At 40.5% G+C, this 15,630-nt stretch overlaps 1 protein-coding gene across 7 annotated transcripts in view; it reads left to right on the forward strand.

Moving 5' to 3' along the window:
- nhsb (Nance-Horan syndrome b (congenital cataracts and dental anomalies)) overlaps window positions 1-15,630 on the forward strand; it is a 53,872-nt gene that overhangs the window by 29,898 nt on the left and 8,344 nt on the right. For 6 of the 7 annotated variants that reach the window (XM_032544749.1, XM_032544402.1, XM_032544489.1 and 3 more), the window contains exons 2-3: window positions 15,072-15,224; window positions 15,320-15,456. In XM_032544749.1, the coding sequence (XP_032400640.1) occupies window positions 15,072-15,224; window positions 15,320-15,456 (290 nt within the window). Of the gene's footprint in view, window positions 1-4,470; window positions 4,703-15,071; window positions 15,225-15,319; window positions 15,457-15,630 lie in introns of those variants that run through there. The other variant, XM_032499158.1, reaches the window with a different exon arrangement.

Raw genomic sequence — 15,630 nt, forward strand, 5'->3', positions numbered from 1 at the left:
TGTTAGACGGGAACATTTTTTTATTGCTACCATGCAAACATATTACTATGCCTCACTTGTCAGATTTTTTATTTCCTTACAATTATTCAATCATTTTTGGCTTCTTGACCTCCTCAAATAAAAACAAAAAAGCAGGTTTAACACTTGGAGCTAGGAGTCCCAAACCCAGAGAGAACAGCGTTACTAAAACCAGCTACTACATACCATCAGCCCAAATGTCAGAGAGCAATCAGAGAACATGTGTTTGATTTGTGATCTGAAGCAGTTGTAAGAAAGCTAGAAACACAGAGAACCAGAAGATTTCTTTGTTCTATTCAACTGGTTATTCACTAATATCCCTGTTAAGTAACTAATGCAAGCAGACAAACTTACCAGGCATAACGGTTAATCCATCCCCAAACACCCCATGCAACCCCTCTGGTACCTCAGGCACTTGTGGACAACGTGTGTGTGCGTGTGTGTGTGTATGTATATGTGTGTGTGTGTGTGTGTGTGTGTGTGTGTGTTTACAGGAACCTTGTGTTTAATAGAAATGAGGGAACATAGGGCTGAGGCAACACAGGACACAGGACCTAATTTGAGGGAAACCCTTGAGGGGACATAGGGTTTTAATTTGGTTGGGGGGGACAATTCCTAGAAATGAGGGAACATAGACCCCATATCAGGCAAATTTGTCTCCATGTTTCCAAACTAATACAATGAAGAAATTACTATTGAACAATTAAATTGAACGCTATTCTATTATTCTCTCTATATTTACTTCCCTGTTCACTCATATGCATTTTAACCAATACTTTTTGGCAAATTTCCGTGAATATGTATTCCTGAAAATCTCAGTCAACATTGTACAATAAGAATAAAAATCTTTGTTAACGTTTAGGGTTTAAGAATAAAATTAATGACAATGTATGTGGTTCATAGTGGAATTTATAATATCACACCCCAAATAGAACGATTAAAGGTGCTCTAAGCAATGTCACACGTGTTTTAAGCTACATCATTGGTTGTCACATACAGAAAACATCTCCTCCCTATCTGCGAGCTGCCTGTCCCCAGAACACATTGTAAAAAACGTGGTCTCTGAAGACAGCCCAGGGTCTACAAATGGCAACAAAAACAAACTGTGCCCACCTGCACACGAAGCATACACAAAACAGAGTTCCAGCGTTCCAGCCAATAACCGACAAGAAGGATATGGGGCTTGTGTGTGTGTGGTGGGGGGGGGGGGGGGGGGGGGGGGTGGGGGTTAGTGCACCAGAAGCACAGAAGGGAGGGGGGAGGGGGAGGGACAAGCTAGTCTTGTTTTGTTAGAAAATAGTTTGAATGTCAACAAGAAGTAACTTCACCCAACATCGCTTGGAGCACCTTTAAGACAACGTGAAATACCTTTTTTGATTTCTTTTTTTTATTAATCACATATTATTATGCTTTGTTAAAAAAAAATCTATGACTTTTCGAAAACGTTCTGTTTTTTATTTATTTATCCAAAACCTTTCCAGGCTTGGAATTTGTAATGGAATTTTTCAAATTCCATAACTTTTCCCGTTTTTTTCAAAACGTATGAACTCTGATTACTGCCTCTTTAGGAACAATGAGAAAATAGAGAAGCATCACAAACGCTAGGAAGCCCTAGCAAAACATGAAATTACAAAACACAGGACCTTATGTTCTCCATTACGATGTTTACTACAGTATGCTAACCTTCGGTTGGCTTGTTCTTCAGTTGGATCGTCCCTTCTTTCAGTCTTAATATATGGACACAATGTGATAAACATATGGCAGCACTCACAATTCCACGGAGCACTTTCAGTCCACACACACATTCAGCGTTGTCTCTGATTTTTGTGTACTGCTCATGCTGCGCCACTGAGGGGCAGCACAGGAGCACTATACATTTTCTTTTTCTAGCTCGTTGAGGTCACTGTGACATGGTGGGTGCTATAGGAAACACTTTTGGATTTATTGTCAGGCATTGGGACTCACCTCCGCTGGCTGTTACAGAAATGCTTTAAACCCTTATAAAACGGGCAAACAATCACACACAAACACAGACACAGACACACAGACACACACCCACACACACACACTTGTTATTAACATGAATGTTGTGTCAGAAGAACAGAGGGATTTAGGAGGGAGGCTGAACAATAGAGCAGGTGTGCAGCTGGGAAAAGCGGGGTGGGAGAAGGGAACAGGGTTAGTATGATATATTCATTTAGTGTGAAAGGGGGACACAAATCTAGAGACACATATAGAGAGAAACAGAGGGGGCTGGAACAGAGGTATTTTACACAAATCTAAAAAAGTATTGAGTGTGATTTCTTCATAAAAACAAGTTTGTAAAAGTGTGTTTTAAAGGTACAATATGTAACATTTCTGCATTAATATACCATACCTACACCAGCAATGGCTTCTCTTTAAACTGGTATTGACACTTTTCTTGGATGGAAATAGAGTGTAAATAAGGAGGAGCTTTTCTGCTGCACGTGCAGACATTTCCCCAGCGGAGCTGACAGCCCATCAGCGACAGAGGAGTTGGTTTGAGTGCTGGCCCTCAACAGAGGTAACATTAAGTAAAACCTGTTTCATGCTTCTTGCGTTAGTATTTAAGTAACCTAACCTTCCTATTTAGTAAGAAATCAAAACACTTCTAGCTGAAAAGCGTTTGTGTTTTGCCCCCATTAAATAAGAAGATTACTTATCTGTGAGTGATGTAGTTTTTAGTTTTCTTTGATCCTGTCACTGCCGTGGACTCGAAACACTGTCTAAGAGTTGGCGCCTTGCTGGACACTTTTCATTATATCTTTAATAATTCAAACAATGCTTGGCTGGAGGTTTTCATTCTTTGATTTTCTTTTACTGCTGCTAGCACATTGGCTGCTCATGATCTGACCGTAGTCCTGAAGCAACAATGCTGTTATGAATGCACAAAGTATATTTTACATGTGTGATTTCTGTGATGTGGGCTACTCTATGGCCTGCAGGATGTAAACACCTTCTCTGCTGTTTGGGTTCATGTTTAGTTGATATTTTGTGCACTAAAATAGTAAATTTAAAACTGTGCTGTGCAGAGCCAATGCTGCTGGTTCTGCCGGTGCAAATATAGTCTAAAAAGGTTAAAATCGACAGGTTGTTGTCTATATTGTTGTGCACAAACTTTTTAGACTTAGTTTTGTTGGTTGAGCATGTTGTAGACAGCACTGTTATTGCCGTTGTAATGCAGTATATTGGAAGGTAAAATTGTTGCTGTTTGTCCTTTCTGCTACTTGTACGTCTTTTTGAAAATGACCCAATCAATTTTGTACTGGCCTGCCCAAAATATTATTTCTGCCTACGCCACTGGATCCGGCCCTGATGTTTCATAGATTACTCAATACCACGACTGACCCAAGGGACGACAAGCTATTAAAGGCCTCCCAGAAGTCCGGTTTAGAGAAACTGCTGCAAATAACTCAGGCAAGCCACAAGGAACATCTGTACATCAACATGTAATAATCACAACACATTTGCTTCCGTTTGTGCTGATGTTTAACACTGCAGTGAAACGAATGCAGACACGTTGTGGGTGTGCAGATATTTTCAATGTGTCTGTGTCATTCCCGGCCACAGCGGGAGGCTGAAAGCTCCTCGAGCAGATTGCCGGCTACGCCAGCTCTACTCCAAAATCAGTGAACTGCCAGAGCTCCAGATTACAGCAGATTACCGGGCAGGGTGCTCGTACACTGTGTGTGTGTGTGTGTGTGTGTGTGTGTGTGTGTGTGTGTGTGTGTGTGTGTGTGTGTGTGTGTGTGTGTGTGTGATGCTGTATATTTTGCAACCGCATGGGGATGATGATGCCTCAAAAACAGTGTAGACAATGACAACATTTTTGTGATGAGGAAAGGAATAATTTTCTTCCAGATTTTCAAATTATTGCTTAAAATGTCAAATTATGCGTCATTGTTTGAAGGTTCGACTATTTGACTGTAAAAAAAAAAATTCAAATAACATGCTGTGTTCTCACACTCGCCCACAGTCCAAGACAGTGTGTGTGTCACACAGTCATCATTCTTTGATGGCAGCAAGAGAAGGATTGAACATGTGATACATATTCCCAGCATGTTGTGGATTAATACATTAATACTTTGTGGCTGAACTCCTCCCGCCCTCCCTCAACATATTACTGCATCATAAAGAGATTACGGTCAGGGACAGGCCATGCCGTGGCAGGATTCTACCATCTGACACTCATGGACGGGGGTGACTCATAGACACAACAGAGACAGGACAGAGAAGTGTTTGACTTTCTGATAAAGCATAGGTGCATCATACCTTGTTTGATGTAGCTCTTGGCCTGGCCAAAGTGAAACATTCACATGACATATTGAAAAAGGAGATAAATTTGTGTTGAGTGACACGTTGGGTCAGCTGAAGGGAGGAGAAAGCAGGGACAGCAGGTGGGTGGGTGAGGAGGTGTAGGGGGAGGGTCTGTGTCTGCAGATGTTGCTCGTCTGGATGTCGGAGATGCACAGACATGTTTCGAAAGGTCTGCAGGAGTAAATAAGGGGGCGTTATTGAGAGACAAATGACAAGGGGTCTGCAGGAGAAAGGGAGGAGCGACAGGAAAAGACTAAAAGGAGGAAAAGAAGAAGAGAGAGTAGACAGCTGCTGACCATGGCTTTGGCTTGTCTGGGTCTAGGCTGCGCCCCTGTGCGATCCAAAGGTACTGTCTAGAGCATCAGTGTGTTCCTTAAAACCTGTCATTACCTGTTTAGTTCCTGTTATCATTGTATATGCTGTGAAATTACTTTTTATCAAGATGGGAACGTGATGACAGTGTCACTCTGGTGATGGCACCCCTGTGGCAATGTTATAAGCTCACTGTCATCTACCAGGAATACCAGTTATTATTCTGTCTGTGGTATACTGTGCTAAACATAGTCAAGAGTCAATGCATTTTCAAAGATGCTATTATAGCTAATAAATCACCTTTACGTCACTGTCTGTACACACTACAGTGTTGTGGGCATGAGGATGTTTAATCATTAACTTAAATTATGTATGATGAAGAAAAGTCCCAATACTATGTCAGGCTGAATTTATTTTCTAGAATATTTTCATTGATGGAACGGTGCATTCATAAAAAAACGTCTTGAGATTTAATATTTGGCTAATAGTTTGAATATTTCATTTCACAGTGTACACATCTAGAGCTAAAATTATTAGTCAGTTAATCGCTTAATTTCTGGATAGAAAATCAATCTGCAAAAATTGACTAGCTACAACACCCTTGAGAATATTTTCTGTTTTCTTAGAAGAGTTAACAAGGTGATGAGTATACACATGACACGGTTAGACAGTGTAGAGAAAGATCATTTTAACAACCTTTAATCTACTTACGGGGGAAAAGTGCAAATGAATGTTGAGCTTCGAGTCTGAATTACTATTAACTATTATTGATGAAACAAAAATTGTAAGTGCTGTTCCTGCAAAAGTTGCAACAGTTTGAGCAATGTTTCTGCTAGATTGAACTGATTATATCAATCTAGAAAATGAATATTAGTAGTGTTGATGAGATGAGGTGGTGCGTGGTTTGACTGCTGAGCTGTTAAAGGCAGACTAGCAGTGCACAGTGTTTCCTCTGCAGAACTGACCAGCAAGTGTTTCTTATATAACAGCTGTCTACTATGACAAGATTCTGCAGCCACTGCCATAGGGAGTGTGCTGCCTGACCCAGATACACCCTAATACATTCACTCACATCTGGACCAGAGAAAGACACAGAGAGACGCACACACACACACACAAAGAGAGAGAGAGAGAGAGAGAGAGAGAGAGAGACAAAAAGAGAGAGACACAGAGAGAGACACACACACAGAGAAAGAAACACACAGAGAGAGACACGCAAATAGAGACACAGAAAGAGAGACACAGAGAGAGATACACATAGAGAGAGACACAGATGGAGACACACAGAGAGAGACACACACAGAGAGAGACACACAAATAGAGACACAGAAAGAGAGACACAGAGAGAGATACACACAGAGACACGGAGAGAGACACACACAGAGAGAGACACAGATAGAGACACAGAGGGAGAGATACACAGAGAAACACACACAGAGAGAGAAACACACAGAGAGAGACACACAAATAGAGACACCGAGAGAGATACACACAGAAAGAGAGAAACACAGAGAGAGAGAGACACACAAATAGAGACACGGAAAGAGAGACACAGAGAGAGATACACACAGAGAGACACAGAAAGAGACACACAGAGAGAGAGAGACACAGAGAGAGACACACAGAGAGAGAGACACAGTGAGAGAGACACACAGAGAGAGAAGGGGATACACAATAATATAGCTGTGTGCCAGAAAGAGAAAGAGCTATATTAAAGCAGTGACATGTGGAGACTCAGTGTTCTCATTGCAAATGTCATAGATGACTTTGCCTGGTTGTGATGTTTTTTCATAGAGTTTGTTGGCACTGTTTTTTAAACTGCAGTGTGTCCTCTGTGCATAACAAAAGAGCTGGAGCAGTTTACTGGTTTGCTGTGTTCCGAAACTGACCCTCATTCCATAATTTTATTTTAGAATAGCTATTCCTCTTGTTTTTTTTCTCTTCTTCTTCCCCTACATGTTGGTGTCTCTCAGAAACCATAAAAGTCTGCATCAGCCAGATAAAACTCATGTATCACTCAGGTAATAAAAATCAGACCCATTAGCCAGATGAGGCTGGAGTTGGAACATTTTCCATTTTAGCTAATAACTCACCAACTGTACATCACACGCCTAAAACGTTGGCGTGGACACTGACAGTGGTTTGTTGAGATGGCTGTCCTTGCACCACACTACATACAAGTTCACAAATTTTGGCCAATATGGCTTTCTTGATTTTGCAGTGCTTCAGCAGAAAATACTTAGTAATGTCTTGTTAGTTTGTAAGTTTATATGAAGTCCCTTTGTTGCAAATACGATTTGGCTATGTGTTTTCCCATACTATGATACATTATCAGTGAATTTCAAAGGGTCAAGTTGTAAATTTGTCCCTGTCTATTGATTACTCCATCTGTCAATCAATCCCTCTATCTTCCAGTCAAGATATGTACAATTTCAGATTGTATCTCCTGGAAGACACAGTTGTTCATTTGAAATAATTGTGTAAAAAAATAAAGAGATCTTCAAGAGAGAAGTTCAAACGCTGCCTACTTTCTAACGTCAACACACCTTGGTCGATCATGGTAGTGGGCATGAATGTTGGATTGTCAATTCCAACGTTAGAAGAGTGTGGCTGGTCGGGGTTTAAAACACTGTTTACCAAGCAACAAACACTTTAGTTGGAGCACAATAGCACATTTAGATTCCTCACCATGAGTATCTTCCTGGTCCATGGTCTGGGTGAATACTCAATTCTGATTGGCTGCTGGGTGTCCATAAATAATGTTATAGGACACCCACTAAAGGAGTTCTGGTGAAACTGACTGTTAACCATTCTAAAGTGATACGCTACATTAAATGAAAAAGAAAATGTATTTCCAACATTGTGTGGCGCTTCAGTGCCTTGTGCTCTGAACACCACAGGTGGCGCTAACACACAAGCTGCAAAAAGTGCTTCTGCTACGGAGCCATCACGTGAGATACAAAGCAATGGAGCCTTTATACATTGTTGGGTTTCTTTAGGAATAAACAATGGACAAATAGAGTCTTTAAACGCTTCAGATGTAAAGTTATTTGCTGTCAAAGTGGCGTAAAAATGAATGGCAGTCAATGGTATGCTAACGGCGGGTGAGTGCTTCATAGCATTAAAATGGCGCCATAGGAGCGACACTTAAGGAGAAGCTTACCCCTTCAGTGTGAGCAGCTCCTCCCTCACTCCTCCCTCACTCCTCCCACTCGACACATCCGCAACCAGGCAAACTCAACAACTTATAGCAGGTCTCCACAAACCAATGGGTGACGTCACACATGTGCTGTCCATTAATACAGGGCTGCCAACTTTTCCCCAAACCTTGGAGTGAGATTTGGGGGGGCCAACCCATATTATTTTAATGCGTACAAAGCAATTTCTTTGGGTCTTACCTTTAGGGTTAAATTGGGATTTGTTATATGTGGGGGGATGGGGCTCTCCCTAGGGGGGTCTGGGGGTATGCTCCCAGGAAAAAAAAATTGAAAAATAAACCATTAAATGGCACTTTCTGGAGAGTTTTTTGCAAAAAAAATGGAGAATCAAGTCTTACATGATATGTGCAAAACTGTAGGGTTAGGAGGCCTTTGTGTTGTTGTATCAACAGGTTTTAGGGCATTCAGCATTTACATTATATAGATTATAACTTCTTAAATATAAGAACTGACCCACACAATGTGGCAAACATAATGAACCACCAAAGAGACAGTAGCATATGTCAGCAACAGCTGAGAAGATTTGGGTCTGTGGTGAACAGGTCCAGGGGTCCCTGGTGTAGGGACCAGGGACCCAAAGTTAAATTAATGTTGAGGGATCAACTAAGACCACTGAAATCTAAAGAAGAGAACCACTGAGTTACATAAATTCTAATCCTTTAACCTTGTGCTAATGTTCAGTAATGTTGGCTGTCATCCCTGGCCCCACTTACTGTTTTACTTTTTGTGTGAAAATAAAAGACTATTTGTCATTTAAAAAAACATCAAATTAATATTTTACAGTTACATTTAGAGATGCAGAGGTTAGAGATGCACAATAGTGGCCCAACGTTGCAGTATCGTGTGTGTATATATATATATATATATTATATATTATAGTACATATAGTATAGCTCAGATGTGTTTCACCAGATTTCGGCTCATGTTTACAACTTTGTGCACATTCAAAATATAACTCCTCCCATCTCTGTTGTCCGAGATTTGGAGAGTTGTAATATAGTATATATAGTATAATATAGTATATGGTGTAATATAGTCTGCTGTGCATGTCATTCCTCCGCTGATATGATGGATCTCATTCAGACCGTCTGACAGACGCAGAGGCCCATTTGGGTTTCTGGTCTCTGACAGAGTTTAGAGGTGGCCGTACGCTGCTCTTTATCGGAGGTCTACGCATGGATGCAACGCGTCACCGCCCCCAGCAGAGCGGGTCCACTACAATGAACTGAAGTTGCTACACTACCAGCCGCGCTGCTCACCTCCATCTTTACAGAGAGAGTGGACACGAAGCGACGGACGGTCTGTGATACTCAGAGCTGAAGGCTGAAGCCGGGGAAATGCACCTGGGATGGCTCGTGAAAAAAATGTTCTCATTTTGCGACAATTTGAAAATTCCACAGACAGGGAGCGCTCTTGAACCCCCTCACAGTCTCTGAAAGCACAACTAGTCGATCACAAGTGGCTCAACAAGTAAAAACATAGATAAACTCATCTTTCAGAAATTTGACCGACCGGGTTGACACTTCAGCGTGAGAAATCGGGGGTGTGGCGTGTGCGCGTGTGAAACCAGTCAAATGCGTGTGTCTCACGGCCAATGCGTGAGAGTTGGCAGCCCTGAATTAATATACCGTCTACTGTATGTTGCCAACTGTACACAATGTTGTGGACTTTGAATCTTGCTAGCATAGCGTTGGCTTTCTGAGCTGAGCTGAGCAGACTATGTAAATATCTCCCATTGCTAAGGGTGGCAAGTCGTATCTAAGGTATGTCCTATTTACTGGAGCAGTAAACAACGTTGCAATGCATAATATTCTTATGGGATTGTTCCAGGTATTAGTCAAACCCTCAGGCGTAACCAGGGAAACAGATGTTTAAAAAAACTTTAGATTTAAAAAATGGTATTTGGCAAGTGACCATGGCATAAGCGGGATAGGGTTAGTTCAACTTTGATGTTGATTCACAGGTAGCACTACAACATATTAGATAGATTCTAGTTAGTTGATATGTAATTAAATGTAATGTCCTCATCCATCCATCCATACCTGTGTTTCTCACCATCTCTTCTCTCATTCATATTGTTTAACATTTCTGTTGCTATCTCTCTTTTCTCTCTCTTTTCTAAGTACGAATATTCATCACATTTAGTTTGGCCCTCTTAAACATCTTTTTGTTTTGCTAAAGATGAAAACATAATTGTATCATTCCTAGTGTAGTATGTAGGTGTGTAATAGTGTTTTCTTAGTAGATCCTTTATCTGACATTTCTTAGCACAAAATACAAATGGCATCAAAGTTCACACAGAACGTAACCATACATTTGCATTGCTTCTGTTTAATCTTTGAACCGCTGTGTTTAGTGTGTTGGCCCCTGTAAACTGCTGCATTACTCTCTTTTGTGTATTGCGCTGTATTCTTTTTTACAAAGTGTTTTCTACCTTTTTTTTTTGCGGTACCTCCTTTCCTCTCCTCTCTCGGTGCTGTTGGCATGCAAGTCCTGCTGATGACACTGCAAGTTGCTGACACAGCACCCGCAGATTTCAGGATGAGGGGAAGCAGAGAAGGAGGGATACAGTAAGAAGGAGAGTAATGATGGGTAAAAGACAGAAAGAGAGCGAGACAGACAGAGTGTCCGTTAGATGAGTGTGTACGTGTGATCAGTCATGTCCTGTCCTGGACAGTAGCGATGGGTAACTCCCAGCATAAGCTTCATTACAATCGAATGCAGATGAGAAGGAAAAGATGCAGGACAGCAAGAGCGAGGCGGGACAATGCAGGTAGGACAAAGTGGTGGAACTCTAAAAGATGCGGAATACAAACATTTAGATTTTGTGACATGCTACTGAGCATTACATTTTGGGATATGATTTGTATTCCTTGTGCTTTATCTGTATAATTAACTTTTAATTCAGGTCTGCATTGTTTATGTTTCAGTCTTTTTTAAGATTGTTGTGAGTTGCCGCCAGAGGAAAGGCTAGCAAGGTACTGGCCCGAGTGGTCAAGAGGGGAAACACTGATACAGCCAGTGTGGAACAGTCAGATGTTAAATATAGTATATTTTACATTTGTTTAGCGAAGTTGATGCTGCAGCCTGGCAACAGACTGCAACGCTACATCGTATGGGATTTTGCTGATGTCCTGTTAGCTATGCAAGTATTCTACCATATCTCTTAGTCTTACCTCCACTCAAAAACATTGTCTTTGCATACTGCTACTTCACGTGGATGTTTTTTTTTAATCTCACTGTGCAAAATGACGTGTATGCAGTTTGACACGAGAAGTCTGTTTTCCCATCAATCTGCTGAAGGAGGAAAGTTTATTTGTGCTCCCCTTAAATCTGAAATCATGATTTTTTTACTCTTTAGGTGGAAACTTAAACATGTCTAGAGATGTTCTTTAAGAAAATAATCTTTTTTGATGACATACAGAATGAATCAGCAGGGAACATTTGGAATAATGCAGTTTTAGCACTACTACTTGATGGTAATGGTGAGGAATCACTTACTTAGGTTTTTACATGTACCTTACTATGCACAATAAACAAAACAAATTTTGAAGGCACCATTAATAATATTTGATTTGACTTGTGGAGCAATGGCAGTCTACACATGTAAGCCTACTATGGAAAATAACTACAGTTAAGATGAATGTTTTACCCAAGTTTAACTTTTGTTTTTTAAGTTACCACTTCCTCCACTCCTTGATTATTTTAAGAAAGCTAAAAGCTCTCTTTGGATATGGTTTCATAATCATTCTAAAATAACATGGAAACTAATTAAAGCCTGCAGTGTAGTTACATGCAGGCTTCAGGTCCTAGCATTTGGGACATAGGGACCTCCACCTCAGATTTGTAAGTATTGTCTGTAATCCCTTTAAGGTCTGGAATGCTATTGAAATATATCTAGAGACTCCCTTTAAATTCCATACATCCACACTTATGTGGAACAGGTAACATTTTCAAATTATTAAAGAAGCCATTTTCCATTTACACACTGAAAGATATTTTTGGGGATCTGTGGTTGTCATCCTTAAATTGTCATTTAAGGATTTTACGTCTAAATTGATATCCCTGTGTCTTCTCGTCTCTTATATCTAGAATTAAGACTTTTTCTCAACATATGGAGTGCCATGGCAGTCTTCAATGACTGACAATCCTTTATTTGGATTTTTGAATCCACTTGCAAGCTCTCGTGGTTCAGTTTCAAGATTATATAATCATTTACTTGGGGTAGCTACTGATGTGTTCCCAGTAATGAAGACATGGGATAAAGAGCTGATTTATGGTTATTGACCAGATGGAATACAATACGGCCTAAGCTATCACATACATCAAAAAAATGTAGCACACCAATTCATTTCAAGCTTATCCACAGGGCTACGCCTTATGGACGTTGTAAGATGTCTCTAGTTACTTATTATAACTTTTTTGTTCTGTTAATACAATTTAACACGTTTTTGGTTTGCCCTTGTATTGCTATTTTTGGAAATGTATTTATTATTCTCTATCACAATTGATTGACTGAGAGAAAGATCCAAATCTATCTCTCTGTCTTCCAAAATGACAACTCATGCCTTTCTTGTAATCAACGTAGGTTATTTGCAGGCTTTAAAGCTTCAAAAAAAACTTACTGGATTCCGGCCTTTAATAGAATAGCACATTTGGAATGTACAACAGCTAAGCTGAATAGTGCGCGCCCTAAAACGTGTTTCATGCTTCTTGCGGTTCGCACGGTCGAGGAGTTGTGAGCCATGTGCATGGTGGCTGTAAACCACCTGGTCGTTCTTACTGATTGCGGTCAAAGTGGTCAGGGCAGCGGCTCCATGAACGGACTTCTTCTCTTCTGTAGCCAGTCGTTGCAACATGATCCGCATTGTAACAAAATCTTGGTCGTGCACGGCTCGGCGCTGAGACCCTTCGCAGACCCTTCAGAAACAGTCACCCAAAAATGAAAATGATGAGGACTTAGCAACAGCAAGACAGTAAGAAAACAAGAGTATAACAGAGGAAGGGAAGAAAGGGATGATAAGAAGAAAGATCAGGGAAACAAGTGGACTGTATTGTGATTCAATAGTATTGAGTATTATGATTTTCTTTTTTTTCTGTAACAAAAACAAAAGTTGAAAAATACACTTCTAGAGACAAAATATCATGAGCCATTTCTAAAAACTAATTGGTTTTCTAACATTTATTTCATTTGTAAAGACATGCATTTTCTGCAATTTCTGCTTTTGGCCTAAAATATTTAGGTGAAGCATTGTTAAAAAAAGAAGAAAACAAAAAAAAATTTGATTCTATTTTCTATTAAATTCTATTTTAAAAAATCGTTGCTAAAAGAATCACAATACATACCTCCACCCCCCACCCCACCCCTAGCCATTATGGTGAAATCCATCTTAAATGCATTTCGTTTGTTTAAAGACAAATGTAATTTGTCTTTAAATTTCAGATACTGGTTTTCCTCTACAACAATTCATACAATTTCATCAGCCAAGTGTGTTTGTAAAGACGCAGTCTTTTAAAGTTGTATTTTATAATAATTAAAGAGACAAGGTGTGGTGAGCAAAATAGAAAGAAAATCACAGAACACTGTGTAATTGTTTATCTAGTGTCAATAAGATGGCCCTCTGTGCTTCTTTAACCTTGTAGTTTAAATCAGCCGGATGCTGCTGATGTGAGCTCGCTGAATTAATTGCAATGTGAGCCTTGATGAGCAATGAAAGGTTGCCTGGCTACTGATGTACAGTGTGGCTTTCAAGGGCACAATTTCATTATGCATTCTGAGGTAAAAGAGGAGAAATAGATTTAATAATAAAAGCTAAAAGGTGCTCTGAGAACAGATAAGAGCGATGGATAATCTCAGTCCTTCTTTCTCTCCTTATCTGTAAATCAACTGCTTTAATCTTTGGAAATTAAAGTTAGAGATTCACAGGTGTACATCATTCATGATAGCAGGGTTCGTTGTGTTTTCTGATATTAAACTGTGGCAATCAGCATGGAGGACTGAAAGAAATGTACAGTGGTGTGCTGGTGTTTGCAGAGTTGCAGTGAGTAGTGTTTAGCTGCCACCTGCTGGCGTGTCTCGGCCTTGTCTCATGTTTGAACGTAAAATATAGAAAGAGGATTGTGATACAGTATGTCATCAAACTTTAGGTTTTTTGTATTTCAACATAAAAAATCATTGTCCTTATTTCCCTTTGTTTTGTGTATTTTCATGTGGTTATTGGCTTTAGTGTGAGGCCTCTGCCTGTAGATAGGAAATTGTAAAATCTGGCCTGGATCAGAGCCTATTGCAGTTTTCCATATTGTTGTTTTCTTCCGGATTCTGGTGGAACAGACATGATGTTGCCATACAAATTAAAGCAACGTGATCTTAGAACGCATATAACCTGAAATCTAACGTCATATGACCTAAATTGTCTAAACTTGAGGCCCTGTCATGTAAAGGGGTCCTAAAATATATATAGTTTTGGGACCGTCAATAGTTTATTTGATACTGTAATTGTATTCTGCACATTCTAAAATACATCTGTTTAAAATCAAAATGCCTCAGAATAATTGAAATTCATTGTACCTGGCAACAGGTAGTGTTCCAACAAAAAAGTACTGGTTGGTTTATGGGGCTGTAGACAACCTTTTAGTTTTTGGAGTTGTCAATTGTAGTCTGCTGTGTGCTCCGTACTTGTGGAGTTCTTTAGGGTAACAGACTGGTTATATGATGCAAAGAGAGCAGGAAAATTAGAAGTTCAGCTCAGGCCTGCTAGTTGGTCACATGGCCACGGGCCTATAAGGTTAAGAGATACGTTATGTTTCTATCCATCCATCCATCCATCCATCTTCATCCGCTTATCCAGTAACGGGTCGCGGGGGCAGCAGCTCCAGCAGGGGACCCCAAACTTCCCTCTCCCAAGCCACATCAACCAGCTCCGACTGGGGGATCCCGAGGCGTTCCCAGGCCAGGTTGGAGATATAATCTCTCCACCTAGTCCTGGGTCTTCCTCGAGGCCTCCTCCCAGCTGGATGTGCCTATAATTAGATAAAAATCACACAAATGTGAAACACTGCATAAAAAACACTGAACCACCTTTGTTTATGAGCAGACCAGTTGTGATTTCTATTTCTTTTTTTCTTTTTTAATACGAGTCATCATAGAAATTCCCTTTAACACGTTCTGTCTGTCTCCTTTCTCAGCGGTGTCAAACCTGGACATAGAGAGCAAGCTGTTGCTTCACTATCAGGCTCCATGGCACCAGCAACACAACGTGTTTCATCCTTGTACCCGACCACCATGCCTGGAGGAGCTGCACAGAAGCGCTCAGCTCAATCTCAGAGCCCTGCACAGAGGTGAGAGAGGCTGATCCGGTCCGAACAGATGCATTTAGTTGTGTACAATTTACACAGATTGTGAGTTTTCATGTTTGTGTGTATGGGTGTCACAGACGAACAACAGCGCCCCCGGTCCACGAGTCGGGAGAGAAACAGGGTGACCATCTCTATCTCAGTGGCGCCCCCTATGCCCACCTTCCCCTCACCACACAGCATCCGCCGACAACAGAGGAGTCGCCTGGCACGAGCGGTAAGGATGACACATATCTCACAATCAAACAATCGGGAAATTGTTTACTTTAAATGGCAAGAACTATATATTATATGATTGTATTTTTTATCAAGTAGTTTAGGGGTTTCACTGAATGAGAACTTACGTAGTTGAATCAGAATTGTCATGTCTTGCCTTTTGTCAAATCATGTG

This window comes from Etheostoma spectabile, chromosome 1 (assembly GCF_008692095.1).
Source record: "Etheostoma spectabile isolate EspeVRDwgs_2016 chromosome 1, UIUC_Espe_1.0, whole genome shotgun sequence".
Lineage (NCBI taxonomy): Eukaryota > Metazoa > Chordata > Actinopteri > Perciformes > Percidae > Etheostoma > Etheostoma spectabile.